Source organism: Engraulis encrasicolus, chromosome 22 (assembly GCF_034702125.1).
Source record: "Engraulis encrasicolus isolate BLACKSEA-1 chromosome 22, IST_EnEncr_1.0, whole genome shotgun sequence".
Taxonomy (NCBI): Eukaryota; Metazoa; Chordata; class Actinopteri; order Clupeiformes; family Engraulidae; genus Engraulis; species Engraulis encrasicolus.
This window is the reverse complement of record NC_085878.1, coordinates 2,860,237-2,877,258: the sequence shown is the minus strand read 5'-3', so window position 1 is coordinate 2,877,258 and position 17,022 is coordinate 2,860,237. Positions and strand designations below refer to the sequence as shown.

Genomic DNA, 17,022 nt, shown 5'->3' with positions numbered 1-17,022 from the left:
GATATATTTATGACAACGGACGGATTATTTCAAATGTCTGGACGTTGCATCACAAAAGAGGTAAACACAGTCTGTGTACTACTTCTTCTGAACAACAAATAAAACGGTCTCACGATGTCTATGGTTGTTATTAAGGACTTATTGTAAATAATGTCAAGCTATTGGGGGTGAAAAAAGATACACAAGGAGTTTTCTGTTACATAACAAAAATGTTGTGTTTATAAAAAAAAGATAATTTAGTGTCGAATAAATGACATTTCAGCGGCAGTTTAGATTACCAAGGAGAGTTTTAGATTACCAAGGAGAGTTCTAGAATACCAAGGAGAGTTCTAGAATACCAAGGAGAGTTCTGTGGGAATGGCTTTCAACTTGCTACTGTACGCTTATACTTCATTTGTGGAACGGGGTCTAAGCTTGTTTTTTTTTTTTTTAAACGGGGGTTAAACAAAATGATTTGTTGAGTAAAGAGAAGACGGTGGCAGAAGAGGAATGGGATAATAAATTGTGCAATCAGTCGTGTTTATACATTAAAGGGGGAATATGGTGACCCAGTTCTGGATCCACAGCGCAGGTTCATCATCCAGCACGCCATACACAATCATTACAGATGACAAATGGCAAACAATAAGCTGGTAACTGATTACACCAAAGACAAATTTGGGATCCGCAGGCCATATGACACACTTGGCACACTCGCTCGCTACACGTTGGTTGGAGCACAGCTGCACCGTATCCAACAAGACTGTCTCCGTCCTTTGCAAAAAGCCAAAATGGCTGTGAAACTAGAAAGGCGTTTAGAGACCCCAGAGTGCTTAATGTTACATTACATTACATTTAGCAGACGATTTTATCCAAAGTGTCTCGCAAAAAAAAAAGACCTAATCAGCGGTATACAATGTGTTGGGAAAAATATGTATTATATGCACATCAAGGGTATAGTGCAAATGAGTAGGGTGAGTTTCGTTTCAAGAAGAAACTGTCTCGGATGACAAGACAAGAGTCTTCTCGTGGGCGGCCATCTTGGAAAGTGAGGCAGTATAGGTCAAATAAGCCGTCGCTATCACAATGTTCAAAGTAAAAAAGAAAGTAATACATTGATCTTCGCCAGTGATTCGGAACAACTCTGAAAGTTTCTCCCTTAAACCCAAACCAAAGCTGGCATTTTGCATTAAAATTAACTAGACACATTTTTTTCTGTTATTCCAGTCAGACCAACAAATTGACAAACAACAAACTGACAGACACAAAAAAAACTGCATAACTTACTTGGGAAAAAAGTAGATAAGCATGCATAGACAAGGAAACCTTACACAGGTCCAGTGCTAAATCCAACTCACTGGCCCACAGTTGGAAAATAATTCCTTCGTTATGGCTATGATAGCAACTGCAGACAAATAGGCAAAGAGCCGCAGAGAGAGAGAGATAGAGAGAGAGAGAGACAGACAGACAGACAGACAGACAGACGAGAGAGAAAGTGAGAAAGAAAGAAAGACAGTGACACAGATAGACTGAGGGAACACTGGGAGAATGAGAGAGCGAGAGACAGACAGACAGACAGACAGACAGACAGACAGAGGGGACATTGGGAGAGTGACAGAATGAGTGAGGGTAAGGGTGAGAGAGAGAGAGGCAGAGACAGACAGAGAGAGAGAGAGAGAGAGAGAGAGAGAGAGAGAGAGAGAGAGAGAGAGAGAGAGAGAGAGAGAGAGAGAGAGAGAGAGAGAGAGAGAAAGGGAGAGAGAATCGTAGAAGTGGCTGGGCCTGCTGGCTCTTTTCGTTTGCCTTTAGCTCCAAGAGGAGCACCACACAGTGGATTAATTCATCAGCCAACCAAGACTTTGCCCTACTCTGGAATAAATTATCCAACGAGTCTCAGCTTAGACACTCCACAAAGGCATTCATCACACAGTGTGTTGAGTTCGGGTCTGTCCAGGGAGAGAGGGCAAGCACAGTAGGGCCCCAACAAGAGCAATGGACCCCAGGAACTAATCTGAAGGAGCCCCACCACTTCTCTCCAGATCCAGCGGAGTCTGCCCATTGGTCAGACAGCCCATTAGTCCGACAGCCCATAATTCAGACAATAAGCCATAGAGGAGCATAATGCTCAGGGTACTGGGCTAACAGGCTACATGCTACATTCCTTTAATGACGGTTAGGGTTAGGAAATGTTTTGGTTTGGGCATAGTTTTAACTTTTCAGTTAACTTAAAAGTGAATAATTACAAATGTATGCCGCTAAAATAATTGGATACTGGCAGAACATGCCTAATGATGGTTAGGGTTAGGAATTGTTTTGGTTTGGGCATAGTATGTGTGTGGTCGGACTGAGGGGATCTAACCGATCGGGCAGGGCCTCCCATAGCACTTGACAAGGTGACAGCTTGACAAGGTCCTCTGAAAATTAAAAAAATAATAATAATTGTATCGCGACTGTAACTTCCAAGTTGGTATGTATTATAAATAAAAATAATTTGTTATTTGGGGTTTTCATATAATATTTCACGTGAAACATTCAGAACATAGTCTTTCAAATGACCACTACCACCACCGCTGCCGCCTGACTGACAAATGGTTTGTGCGAATCGTTGCCAAGATATGAGTAATTAGTCTGAGAAAGCTCCATACCAGTAGCCTGTAGGGGTGTAAATCACAGCCTCCATGACGATCCGATTCAATATCGATATGTTATTATTCGATGCGATACGATTCGATTATTTTTGATACTTAAGAATGCCCCACGATACGATACGATTCCATTTTTTCCCAATTGCTTTTCCACTTCTACTAAGTTATTGGGCAGGGGCCAGCAATTCGATTATTTTCAATACTTAAGAATGCCCCACGATAAGATGCGATTCGATTCAATCATCAGAATATCTTGCGATATATCGATACATTTCGATATTATTTTCACCCCTAGTAGCCTGGCGAAGCCATCCTATGTACTTCCACCCAAAGATTTCGGCTCTGCACATAGTCTGGTGAAACCCTCCTAGCTCAGTTCGCTCTCTGTTCTGCCAATCAGCAAACAGTTGAGAGTGGTGACGCAGAACTCACCCGCGGAGTCTGTTACTAATTGGTTAAGGTAACACTATTCACACTTTTGTCGGAACCCCAATGAATTTAAATAAGCTCAGACCATCTCCCACCCTTCATGGAGACAGATTCCTCTTAGCTTTCGCCAGACTATTTGACGGAGTCAACGGTCGGCTTTCACCCAGGCTACCATAGCAGAGCAAGGGCCCAGAAATGAGTCTGACAGAGCTCCACTACTTCCCACCGGAGCATGGCATCAGGCTATTCCATGAACCTGGCTGGCACAGTAGTAATTTAAACCAGGTTAAGTTCACCTTGAGGTAGTGGCAAACCATCCTACAGAAGGGCCTGGAGTAGGGCTGCATAATTAATCGCAATTATGCAGCGATTTTGGGGCGCAATGATTAAAAATCGTGGCCATGACTGATTTAACTATAATCACACAGGGGCCAATATAGCGACCTCCATGTTGCCAGGTATTTCTGGCCAAATACCTGTAGGCCCACCTAAGCTTCATGCTATTGACCTTTACATTTGTTCATCCCTTATATACATTCTTGATAAAAATTTGAATGTTGATTGTAGTTTAATAATCTTGATCAGGCAGTCATGGGTAAGCGGTTAGGGCATCAGAATAGTAGCCCAAAAGGTTGCCGGTTCAACTCCCGACGGAGGTCATCTTGCACCTGTTCACCCCCCTCGGGGATCGAACCTGAATCCTCGTCAACTACAACGGTCCGGCAATGGGAGACATAGTGCGATACCGCTGGGCCAAGAGACTAGTCTCTCGGCCCAACGGCAAGAGACTGTATGAGGCTATCGGAGGGAGGTTTACCAATGTTCCACGCCAACTCTAGTTAGCCTCCGTTACACTCTCCCCCATCCTCCTCCACTACTGAGGTACCCTGAGCATGGTACCCTGAGCATGGTACCGTACCGCCGCACTGCTCCCTTTCCGGTGTAATTGGGGGCTGCCACATTGCAAGAGTGAGGTATAAATGCAATTTTGTTGTGTGCAGTATTCACTTGTGTGCTGTGGAGTTCTGTGTTACAATGACAATGGGAGCTGGAATTTCCCAGTTGGCTTTCACTTCACTTTCACTTAATAATCGTGATTTCAATTTTGACCCAAATAATCATGATTTCTCATTTTTACCATAATAGTGCAGCCCTACCCTGGAGTATTCATTTTTATTCACCACTCGCTGTAGGTAACCTTATCAAGTTTTATCACGTTACATGTTTTTGGAACAGGAACTAATCTGTACAGCTCTAGTTAATTTGTCAATTCTCACAATGACGTCGAACAGATATTCATTCCGTGTTGAAGTGAAGCAGATACAAACGAGTACTGGTTTTAGGCAGAAAACAATGGCATGTATGTACAAGGGTTGCACAATATATTGAAAATGTATCGAAATTGCGATATCAAGAGTGGCAATATGCATATCGCGAAAATGACTTAATTATTGCTAACAAGCACCGGCGCTTTAACGAGGGGGCTAACAGGGGCTCAAGCCCAGGGGCCTCAGCCAATCAGGGGCCTCCTAAGGTGCCTTGGAATATTAATAAAACAATAAACTATTGTGGACCGCCTTCATTATTGTAGGCCTAGAATCTATTGTTAAAATAGCCTAAATGAGCGCAAAATTGCCTGCTGTAGGCTAAGAGACGCAACACAAACCCCAATGAGCAACATTGTATCATCCCGACACCTCAACAGCTGTAAAATGTAACAATGTTAACGTCTCAGCGCCCGCGCACTCGCTGACAGGACAGCAGCAGAGTTTAGAAGTGAAGATAGATTAGGACTAGCCTAGTTCTTGTCAGTAGTGCACAGAAAATAGAGGTAGGCGACGGATTACTATCTCATTTTCACTGTCGATGGAGACAAATCTGAAAACAGCATAGAAAAACGGGAGAAAATTGCCTACCGTTCCCACAACGTTTGGATTCTGAACTAGCAAAACATGTTAGCAGGCAGCACATATCTACACGGCTTGCTAGCTGTGAATTGGGTGCGTATGTAAAACCATGTGGATTTAAGTGGAATATTAGGCTACTTGAAGTTCTGTGATCAAGCCAACGTTTGAAGGTAAGGCCATTGGTTATTAAATTGGCTGTGGCATGTTGACATGGGTCCATATGATGTTGCCCTAGCCTCGTGCTTTGAACTAGATTCCCTCAGATATTAATTGCCTTGCTCATGTGCGCTAAATGCCTGCGCAATGTAGATTCACTTTGTTGGAGGTGGATTCTTTTAGAAAAAGTCTACATGCTCAAAACGGCATCACTCACTGGTAGGCTATTTTTTTCTTGATTAAGTGTTAATGTCACTGTGCATAGTAGACTAACGGATGTAGGCAATCAAGGTTTAGCCTACAATTATTTATTCACCACGTTAGAATGATTTCATTTCGGCAACCCCTTCACTGGGTTCGTGGATTTCGGTCTGTTGATTGAGGGAACCATGTGTTTTGCGCCGTTCCCAGACAAAGTGTCAAAAACGGATTTTAGGTAAATGTTTATAGCCAATAACTTCTGCAGACTAACCAACCAATGTGCTCTTTGTCGTCGAGCAGTGTGTGAAAACTTGTTTTGAACATGCTTGCACGTTTCGCAGCCTCTCTCTCTCTCTAGCGCACTCCCTCACTCTCCCTCTCGTATCGTCTGCATAGAGCGTAATCTAGCCTTATCGAATTTTTGACACACGGTGTACAAGTTATCTTGCTTGCATGCCGTCACTGGCATTGTAGGGGTGCTTTGGCCCGACAGGCAGGGAATATAAGGGATGCTATAAGGGAGACTTGGCTTGTCTGCGTTCCATTTCATGAAGCCACCGTGCCATTATTTTCACGGGCTATTATCATAATATTAAATTCGGACATATCGTTGTTTGTGTGGTTTTCTGTTGTTGTCTTTGCAACTCATAGGCTACGTCTACATTGTAACGAGCGTGTGTGTGCACGAGTGATTTCCTAATGCTGTCCTGTCCGTCCCTGTCATCTTTCATCTGTGGTCGGAAATGAGCGATGTGAACGTCGGCCAAATGCAGCCAATTAACGCGCTTGCACCCTAAATATGTCATGTAAATGGCGTTTCCCGACAACGGGAAAGCTGGGTTCGACAGGTAGACCAAGGGGCCACAACATAAAAATGTAGCCCCTGGGCCACGAGTGTTGATAAGGCGCCCCTGCTAACAAGTTAAAAAATTCTATGCCGTCCAATCACCAGCTGAACGTCAGAAAACTCAGTTTCATATTTCTGCATATTTATTAAAACTCATATTTCTAAATATAATTTGAATATCGTTATCGAGATATTGTATGCGGTTATCGAGTATCGTTTTTTTCTGATATCGTGCTGCCCTAGTATGTAGTATGTCTATGCGACCAGACACAACTCTTCCCCACTTCGATTGCATTGAATTGAGAGTGTCTGAGGTCACTTGAAAAAAGGCCCATTTTAATTGAAGAGTAAAACTCTGATTGAAAGCTCTGACAGACGTCTTCTGAAAATCAATTGCAAAAATAAATCAAATTGTTGAATGCTGCCTGTAGGTACAGAGTTGAGAGCTTGTGATACATACGCCCAAGCCCACGCCCATGCCCACCCCATCCCCCACCCCACCCCCTTCAAAACTTTGCTGGATTGCTAAAATAACCGGGGAGATAAGGCTGGAGGACAACCATGAGGGATACTGGACATCAAGGCCAGATAAACTCTTGTCTGTTTAGAGGAAGCATCAGTCCCTTACACACACACACGCGCACGCGCACGCGCACGCGCACGCGCACACGCACACGCACACGCACACGCGCACGCGCACGCGCACGCGCACGCGCACGCGCACACGCACACGCACACGCACACGCACACACACACACACACACACACACACACACACACACACACACACACACACACACACCCTTTGTGAGGACCTTCCATTGACTCCAATGCATTTTACTAGCATTCAAAACTAGTGAATGCTAAACTATGCCCTGACCAAAACAAACCCTAACCCTAAACGGTCAGTAAACAAATATTTTTGCACTTCCCGTTTTTTCATCAACCACAAAACATATTTAATGGCTGTGAGGACCGACCAAAATGTCCTTACAACCATAAATGTCCACACAGCAAAGGTGAAATGTACGGTTTTGGTCCTCATAATAGTGGTATCACACACACACACACACACACACACACACACACACACACACACACACACACACACACACACACACACACACACACATTCTGGCCACTGGCAGGAATGCACTCAGACAGACGAAGAAGAAGAAAACCCCATCGCCAGAGACCTTGTACTTGACTCTTATCACTGTCCAATAGCGTTTTGCCCTTGACACCGACTTCTAGCTGCTCAGACTTCTCCGGTTTCAGGCGTTTAAGCAAGCAAACGTAGACCTGAGACCAGAGTGAGCCCCCCTCATTCAACTGAAATAACTGCCCGTGCAAACCAACTGTCAAAACAAAGGCTATTGCGCTGGCCAAAACACACACCATCCAAGACTGATAAGGGCAATCCTGACACATGCAGCACACAGCACCACGTGAGAAAGCAGACGGAGTGAGCACGTAAACCCTCAAGACCATCTAATGTGGAAAAAAATTGAAGACTTTATCACAGCAAAATACAGTATGTTGTATTTAAAGCATGGTGGTGGTCTTGGCACAGTGCCTAAGGCTAAGGAAGACTACAGCCAGGCCAGGCTAGCCTCTCGAAAAAGGTATGAGGGTTTTAAACAATTCTAAAAAGGAACGCATGATACATGAAAAATTCTAAAATTACACATTGTATTCCATGGAGCACAGCAGCATTCTGTAGAACGTTGAGCACCCAACATTTCCACTGGGCTGATGGTACGCCCTTAAAGGCTAAACTAAGCGTTGACGGCAGCATCTGAAATGTCATATATGCTCTGAAAGGAAGCCCAGTCCAGCTTGGTCACACAGTATGGCTCCTTGGCAAATGGCGACGGGGAACTTTAACCTAATGACACAGTTGTGCACACAACAAATTAGACGGGTCAGAGGATATCAGATTATGTGGAAAACACTTTCTACTTGGCTATCGAGCGGAATCACTACTAAGGTTGCATTTCCAAAAGCAGTGAGCAGCATTTCCAAGGCAGTGAACAGAGCTTCATCAAAGCTGACCATAAAAATTCACATTATTTACATGAGTCTATCAAGGATATGTGGTGGTTCAAAAGCCATTTCAAGAACCACAAAAAAAGCCATTTCAAGAACCACACACACAAAAGCCATTTCAGCTGTGTTGGGGTCTTCAGAGGAGCAGCACGTCATCAACTATTACACTACATTTACAATTCTACACGTTTTAACTTTTAGAAACCCACAGACTTTACAAAATGGATACTGAAAAGTATCACAGTATTGCTCCTTCACAAAATCTACCAACAAATAGCACAGCTGAGTTGATGTGGCCATATTTGCAGGTAGCGTAGTCTGACGGCCTCAGTGCACATCTTTGGCTAGATTGCAGTTCTCTGAGCTTTAAAGGGGTATGCCACTATTTTGGGGCTTAATACAGTTAAAATCGTTGGCTGGGGTTTATAAAGGTGGTAAAGTGTCTTATTTTTCATGTTAAGCGTTGTCTTGCTTTAAGACAAATTAAAAGAGGGAATATGTTGCTAAGCTAGTGGAAGTCAATGGATCTGTGTAGCATGCTACAATGCTACACGAATCCATTGACTTTCACTAGCTTAGCGACATATTCCCTTTTAACTTGTCTTAAAGTAAGACGCTTAACGCTTAACATGAAAAATAAGACACTTTACCACCTTTATAAACCCTGGCCAACGATTTTAACTGTATTAAGCCCCAAAATAGTGGCATACCCCTTTAAGGCTAGTTTGCCATTGCCAGCCACCATTAGGATGTAGGACATGGGGATGTTGTGGTGCACTACACTAACATGTTGTACCATAAATGGACTACACACCCATGGAGACCCAGGTTCGAATCTGGCACGAGTCATTTCCCCAACGGCTACCCCATCACGGTTATACTTGCTTGCTGTCACCACCTTCTACTGTGCTGTAATGTACTGTAAGGGACAAAAACACCCCCAAAAAAACTACTGCAATACACAGAACCATAACATGCCCCTACCTTGACCTGGCTCGTCATCTGTGCTGTGCCACACCCATAGTATGAAAAAAATGTAAATTAACAGCCCAAACCATTTTTAAAAATCCTCCTCATTCTTGCTTCATATACTGTGTAAATGTGAAAAGGATATTTAAAAAAAATACCCTATACTTATTAGAGACATCTGAAAATTTGATCACACCAAGATTATGCATGATTTTGGAATCTACTTGGGCTGCACGATATCAGAAAAAAAGATACTCGATAACAGTATGCAATACCTCGATAACGATATTTTAAACGGTATTAAGAAATGTATCCGAATGTTTTTCTTGTCACTAATTTGTCAGTCTGTATCGGGAGCGCAGCTTTGGTCATGGCAGGCAGAAAATGTTTTAGTTGTTATCCATAATCATGTCATTTTTCGCGATACGCATATCGCCATTCATTTTCATTACATCATTACATTTTCATTACAGTTTACATTATCATTACATTTTCATATATTGAGCAGCCCTAGAATGTACCTACATTTATGGCCTCTGGCTTTGGCAAAGGTGGTGAAAAGTGAACACTTTTGTTGTTACTACACTACTTCAGTCAATGACTTATGGATAAGAACATTCTCCAATTGTAGAATTGTTTCAATCCATTTGCACAAAATGTTGCTTCAAAAACCAATACGGCAAGAAAAGACTTAGAATCTTCATTTTTCAGCAGCAATGAACTGCTGAAAAAAAAAGCAGAGAGCCAGTAACATGCACATGGCAGCCACAGATCTAACGGTGTCACAGTTATGTTACACAATTGCGACTCAGTCAGACACACAATCCTATTTGTGCAACCAACCTAAACTAATACAGTGGCTCACTATAAACCTCTACACAGGCGTTGGTAACTTTCAGCATACATCCTTCATTAAGATAATATAGTGTAAAATAATATATTGTGTATATATGTGCACAGTCACATCGGTTGTCCAATGGTTACTTTTGTCTAAACACAACACACACGCATGTGCACGCACACATACATACGCACGCACACATGTACAGTGATTATGACAGAGATATCTTTGGGATTTTGCCATTTTAAAGTCTTTGACGAAAAAGACAAAAAATACTCAAAATATGTTCACACTGCCTTTGTAGTAAAAACAAGGGCCCTGGCATTCAAAACATGACATTAAGAACCTTGTAAATGCAAAAATCGTTTATGTAAAAGACTTGGTAATACCTCCTTATAGTTCTGAGCTGCTGCCATGTGAAAAGGTCCATATCGAATTCACAGCTGATTTTATAATAGATATTATATCACCCTTGCTTTCATTATTCAATTATTTATGGCAATATTATTACAGAAAAATGTGGAAATTATATCAGTGCAGAGACACTAGATTCATAAGATATGGTCATATGCACAATCCCAATTGAATCTGTGTATGAAAATGTGCAGGGTTAGGCCTTTCTAAGCATATCACGTATGCCATGGCATGAAATCATTGGGGGGGGTGTTGTACACGACTGAATGATCATGACCTCAGTGTTTGTGATTTTCAACTGTAAGGTGAAGTCATGATGCTTTTCCTTTGATTGTTTACACAGTTACAGTTGGATATACTCCAGCTACATCACAGCCAGAGCTTCGGTCATCAAAATGCAAACGCACATCTCACTGATTTTTCAAAGGGCCTTCAGAGTGGTCTGGATACAGTATCTTCTCAGAAATCTTTCATGTTCAAATTAATAAATGACTTCATGTATAGATAATTCTAGGGGTCTGCAAAGGGGATACACTATACAGTATACAGAATACAGAATACAGTATGCTGGGGACCTTGACCATGTTGGAATGCATCATGCTCTGAACGAAAAATACAAATACAACCCCCGACACGTGCAAATGAACACAGCTAGCCATCTGGTGCTTTTTGCTCTTGCCCCGGCTCTATAACCAACCCCGACGCAATAACTAACCTAAGACCACCATGTCACAAGATCCCTCACACTACAGCAGCTCTTAACACTCTGTGTGTGTGTGTGTGTGTGTGTGTGTGTGTGTGTGTGTGTGTGTGTGTGTGTGTGTGTGTGTGTGTGTGTGTGAGAGAGAGAGAGACACACAAACTGTTACACTAGGCCTGGATTTGGTTTGGTTAGATGCAGGGTTGCCAGATGAGGCTGATGATTTCCAGCCCAACAAATGCTCAAAACCCGCCTAGAAGCACAAAATCCCGCCCAATTCTATTGACTTCTATGGCAAAAACTGGGCGGGATTTTCTGCCAAATGCCATTTTTACCTGCACACGGCCATCCTAAGCAGCCCAATTGGGCGGGAAACAGCCCAATCTGGCAACACCGGTTAGATGTACTACTAAATTGTCCAAGGTGATTGAATGACCAATGACAGATGACCAACTTTCTTGGATGTTTACTGAAAGCAGATACATTTGTCACCAATGATGGTACACTATCATTTCTCAATGGCAATCTGTTGACTGGCCTGGGACCTAAAGGACCCTGCCCTGTCTGTGCCTGTGGTTTTCAAAGTCAAACAACTAATAAACTACAGCACTGAAATGAAATGTGTTTTTAAAGGTAAGAGCCGAGCAAAACCAGTCACTGCGTGTGCCGAGAGCAGCCTCAAAACGCCTGGATGGGCATGTAGGCCCCACACTGCTCCACTGGTCTTTTTCGGTCTGTTCTCCCCTCGACCCAGTAAATTCAGTAGGCTAACGAACAAATATGTCACATTATTATTGCATTGTCAGACAGCTGACTATGGGATTAATTCAAACCCCTCTGAGGGAAAGGATGAAGGTTCGAGCTGAATGTGTTTCACTTCACATCCTCAGCCAAGCTACTGACTGGCAGATGATTTTCACCGGTGAGTAAAACTGTCATTTGAGTGCATTTGCTTTACCCCAGCGCCTTGCACATGACATAACAACTAAATAATCTACTTAGGTTAGCTTGAGTCGATGGAGAATTGTTTATGGTGTGTAGGGCAGAGTCTAGACATTCGTCCATACATCCTTATTGACCTCTAATAAGGGTGTTGCCAGTGCGCGGTCTTCATACACAATGCTTGCTGACAAAATGAGGAATATGTGCAGATTGGCTTGGGCGCCACTCACACGAAACCGAAAGGGATGCGTGATGTCAAGAGCCCGTGAACCAAGTCGTCTGTGAAGAATTTGATAGGTGGAAACGCACCATGTGTCACAATGTCGCCAAAACTAAAGGGAGATTTTGCAAACAATCACCAAGCCCATGTGGGGAGGGAAAGGGAAGAGTGTGTCATACAAAGGAAAATATTATAGTTTGACCCCAATAGGTCATAGCTGGCTGCGTTAACGTGGGATGTCCAAAAATATTATGTCATTAAGATGCGCTATACACAATGAACCAAGTGATGGCTGATATTGGTGTGTGTGTTGTGCATGAGCTAGGAAAGAAAGAAGGATATTTAAAACCCACTTCATCAGTGTAGGCAGCGTGTACTGATCTCACCTTGTAACTGGATGGTTTAATTGGTAATCCTTGGGCTGGATTTCCTTGCTGTTGAGATTGCTGAGTGGTATTGGTCTGCTGGGGCGAGTGGGACTCCTCGGAATCTTTGCCACTATGATAGACCACCCTATCAGAGATATGAATGCTTGAAGCACAGCCCATGCTTCAACGCCACTATTGCCAATTCCTTTTGCTTAAGTGCTCTGCTTCTGCCCTCCAGTTATTCCGTTTCTCCTTGACGTCTTCTTTCTTTCTTTCCTTTTTTTAAATCTTAATGCAAAATTCTCTCCACCGCTTCCCTCACAGAGACCATGAATAATATATCTTCCTTCCCCCCACCCCCCAACCAGGAAACAGATTTCCTTTCTGCCTTTTACATGAAGTAAATTATGGACAGTATATTTTGTCTCAAAGTGGCGATTTTAATCGCGAACATGAATCCCGTTACCCTTCAAATCGACAAGTCAATCCCATATGCTATTTATCTATTACTCTCTTCGCGCTCCTCTTCGTACCACATCATTTAGGCATTCTTAACTTTGCTCTTTACAAGTAAAGGCCAGTTCTCCTTGGTTTATGTAATAGTTTTATCCATTTTCGTCCGTGCCTTTCGAGTTGTGTCGCCTTCTCCACCCAAAAACATCCAATTTAGTGGGATGTCCTCCTTTCCTTTCACAATCTGGTTACACTCTTCAATTCAAGACATTAGGCACAAACCGGTTCTCACGACAGTTTGCTCCACTTCTGTGTCATTCATCATCAACAGGCTCGAATATTCACCAAGCATAGTGTTCCTCCGGCATTCGCTCCGACTTGAAGGCTCCCCCGTGCAACAAAATGCGTGTAGTCCAATATAACATTCCATTTATCTGCCAAGCAAATAACTATTACGAAAAATATAATTCATCCTGTAAAGCCCCAGTCAAGCGACCACTGTCAACGTGGAAAGAAAAAAAAATCCTCAGTAGGTTGAAGCATTAGAAAGGGGTAGCAGTGAATCAAAGGCCCACAATTTTTCCCTCTTTTAGAAAAAAAGATGTAGAGGCTGTCAAATTATCTGTGGTACCACCTCTGCCTAATGCAATCGCACAAAAACAGAAAATGATATACGGCGTTAAGTTTCAGGTTGCCCAAAAGGAAATCTCGTGTTGGTCATTTTTAGACGTAAAGGTAGAAATAAGCCACATAATTGTGTTTTCTGTTAGTCTTTCTCTGCCTTACTCGCGTTTGCCCTTCCAATTCTTCAGCAGTGCTTGACAGCACCAGATCCAATAAAAGCACCCGCAAGGATTGACCTCCAGCCTTTACTGACGTTAATGCAAATGAGCTGAACGGAGCTAATCAGCGACAGCTAGCCCTCAGCTGGGAGGTACCCAGTTTCCGAGGGAACTTTGAAAATGTGCTGCAATCGCTAACGATTTGGGTTCTAACCTTGCGTTTACCCAACGCAGTTCGCATCGCTATAGCTGAATTTCTTTCCACTGGGATTTGATGGACACGCCGAGCGCAGGTTTGGCTTAAATAACGCACAGCGTCCGTAATGTTCGAACGGATATGGCACGGATTTTCTGTTTTCACGTGACTTTCTCTTAACCTTTCTTTGTCCAGCAGTCATACATGCGCTCCCTGGAGAGTGTAATATCCCATCAGCGATTGAATGTTTCTAGATGTGTTGCTGCACAAGCTGCGTTGCGCATAGGCTACCTTTTACGCATACGTTTTACGCAAATGATACAAAATAAGGTGCTATGTAAATTATTTGTTATTTCACTTACACTAACCATGCTCCCCTTGCCTGATATCCTGACACGTGGGACTGTCAAATCTTTAGGCTTAGTAGGCCAAAATAAAACAAAGTATTCAAATTATGTCAACACTATTTCTCATTTACATTGCCAACATTTTGATTTTTTTTTTAAATGTTATTAATGGCCAAAACGCATGTTTGTATATACCTATTGGCAGAGAACTAAACTACAAATTACTTTTTTGTAAATATTTAAGTCTTAAGGTATTTCATCATTAAATGGGTTATATACTACATCCATAACATTCTGGTTTATTTGCCTACTTGGCTGATGAAGATGTAGGCGTTTACACTGGGGCCAATATGTAAACAAAGCACAGCCATAGCAACACAGTCAGGCCTGCCTTGGCCAAGGATAAACTGTGCCTGGACTATGGCTAGTTCATGCAGTGCTCTCTGACTGGCAAAGAAATACACACACACACACACACACACTAATCACGTTGGTGTGATGGCATGGTTTTCAACTAGGGATCCCCTTCATTTCCTCCAGCTCCTCCATAAATTAGCACCCAAGTGATGGAAAGTTGGGAATTTTAGACACGACTGCAAATCCTGGGAAGCCAAACGTCTGACTGCTTGCCCAATTACCCACTGATTACCCCAGACAGGCCTCACAGTAGTCACAGGCAAGCATATGTTTCACTTATTAGGACCATCATATAAAAGGAAACGTAGTGTGCGTTCCAATATGTGACCTTGCGTCCTCCACTTGTGCTTGTGGCCTCGTACCAGGAAGTAGTACGTCATGATGACATCACTGACAGCATTATATTTATATTTTTATTTGGGAAACGTAATCATTTTGTCCACGGAGGTGGGGCATCAGCAAAACGTGAGGCCACAAGCACAAGAGGAGGATGCAAGGTTGCATATTGGAATGCACCCATAGACACCATGGCAGCAGCTATCAATGAAAGTGCAAACGATTGTCGCCTTCACGGTCTCGGGACCTCTCGAGACAGCTGACGACACTGCACATGTGACAACCGAGTTCAGGACTTTGCCGCGTGAAGGCCACTGATCCCGGAACAATCGGGAATCATGCGTGTTTTGTTTTGGTTCTCTTTTCTTTTTTTCACCTCCACTTGAGCCTCCACACCCACGACATATCATTTTAGCTTAAGTAGGCTAAATTAAACAGTCAGAGACCAGCATTACTGACATATGTGCATCTGCAATTGAATGACATTAACTGGTGTTGTTGATAGTGATTACAAGATGACATTTTAGCATTTATGATACTGTACATGCCAGTTGCATGCATGGGCGCCATGTTGATGATGCGTGTGTCGTCACACAAAACATTAAGGGCGTTCATGATAGCGTTTCTTCAACCAGGCAGCAAATTTGCTAGGCAGCGAGCATGCTCACTGTGTCCGCGTGAAGCATCCTGGTTAGAATTGCCATTCACGACGCAGTTTAAGGGAGTGACCTCTGCGCTGCAGTCGTGTCACATGGCGTTAAACCATCGCGGGAACAAAAGTTTTGTCAAGCAGCCACGCAGTACCACAAGAGCTACTGCTGGGCAGAAGACCTCCTCCATGCCGTCGGTAATCTGCTGTGATTAGCATTCATCAATCTGATGTGAATTGCAGGTGTAGCCCACATGCTTGCATTCAACTCCACCTTTATTCGAATAAGCAGATCTCGTGTTGATCAAAAAAAAATTTGCTTGGTTGCGACCGTGCCTATTAACTCGGGAACTCGTTGTTATATACTTCCGCCAGAGATCAACCTCGAGAAATATCGATCTGATATTGCGTCACCAAATGTTCACGCCCACTTTCCCCGAGTTTTAGGTCGGCTTTCTTGGGATTCTCGACATTTTGAACGAGCCATAAGCCTGTGCGATACCGTACATTTACATGTGACTAGTTTTGATTAAACTCGCTGTTAAAGTTGTATGGTAACGTTATTGTGTGTTTACCAACTACTCCTCATGAATTTATCATTCGTCATTACAGTTTTTCTTGATTGTTTACACACAATTTCTGGAATCAGGTCTCGAATTCTCAAAAGTCTACACACAAATCCCAAAACTCGCGCACAATGGGCAAAACAACTCACTTCTGCAAAATGAATGCCTTGTCCCAAAACAATGCACTGTCTTCTTAAAAGACAATAATTTTGTTCTCAAATGACACACACAAGCCATCATTTTAATTCACACTCATATGAACCATTTGAACACAATGTGCATATGGTAAAACACTATACCAAAGAAAGTGGATGTAACCAAGAAGCGTCATTTTGTTTCCTTTCCGGTATCCACTTTATGTCGGGTGAACGCCCCTTTAGGAGACCTTCGGTTAGGAGACCTTCGGAGTCCTGAGGTTGAGAATCAATGAAGTCCCCTTAGCGCCGTAGATGGCGGTAGCGCACGTCTTGCGCAAACACCTCAAAAAGAGAAGAAGAAGTAGGGGACAACGCCCCCTTAGGAGACCCAACTTGAGCACACGCTTTTTCATTGAGTGGGCGTGGTTTGCGATATCTTCGTTTGATTCAGAATTTTTGGCTATACTCAGCA

General features: G+C 43.0%; 1 protein-coding gene across 1 annotated transcript in view; it reads right to left on the bottom strand.

The window, feature by feature from the left end:
• Nucleotides 1–13,974, bottom strand: part of pde8a (phosphodiesterase 8A) — a 73,171-nt gene extending 59,197 nt beyond the window's left edge. Inside the window, exon 1 of the mRNA XM_063188357.1 lies at nucleotides 12,686–13,974. Within this exon, the coding sequence (XP_063044427.1) occupies nucleotides 12,686–12,847 (162 nt within the window). The 5' untranslated portion in view covers nucleotides 12,848–13,974. The remainder of the gene's footprint in view (nucleotides 1–12,685) is intronic.
• Nucleotides 13,975–17,022: the final 3,048 nt, after the last annotated feature.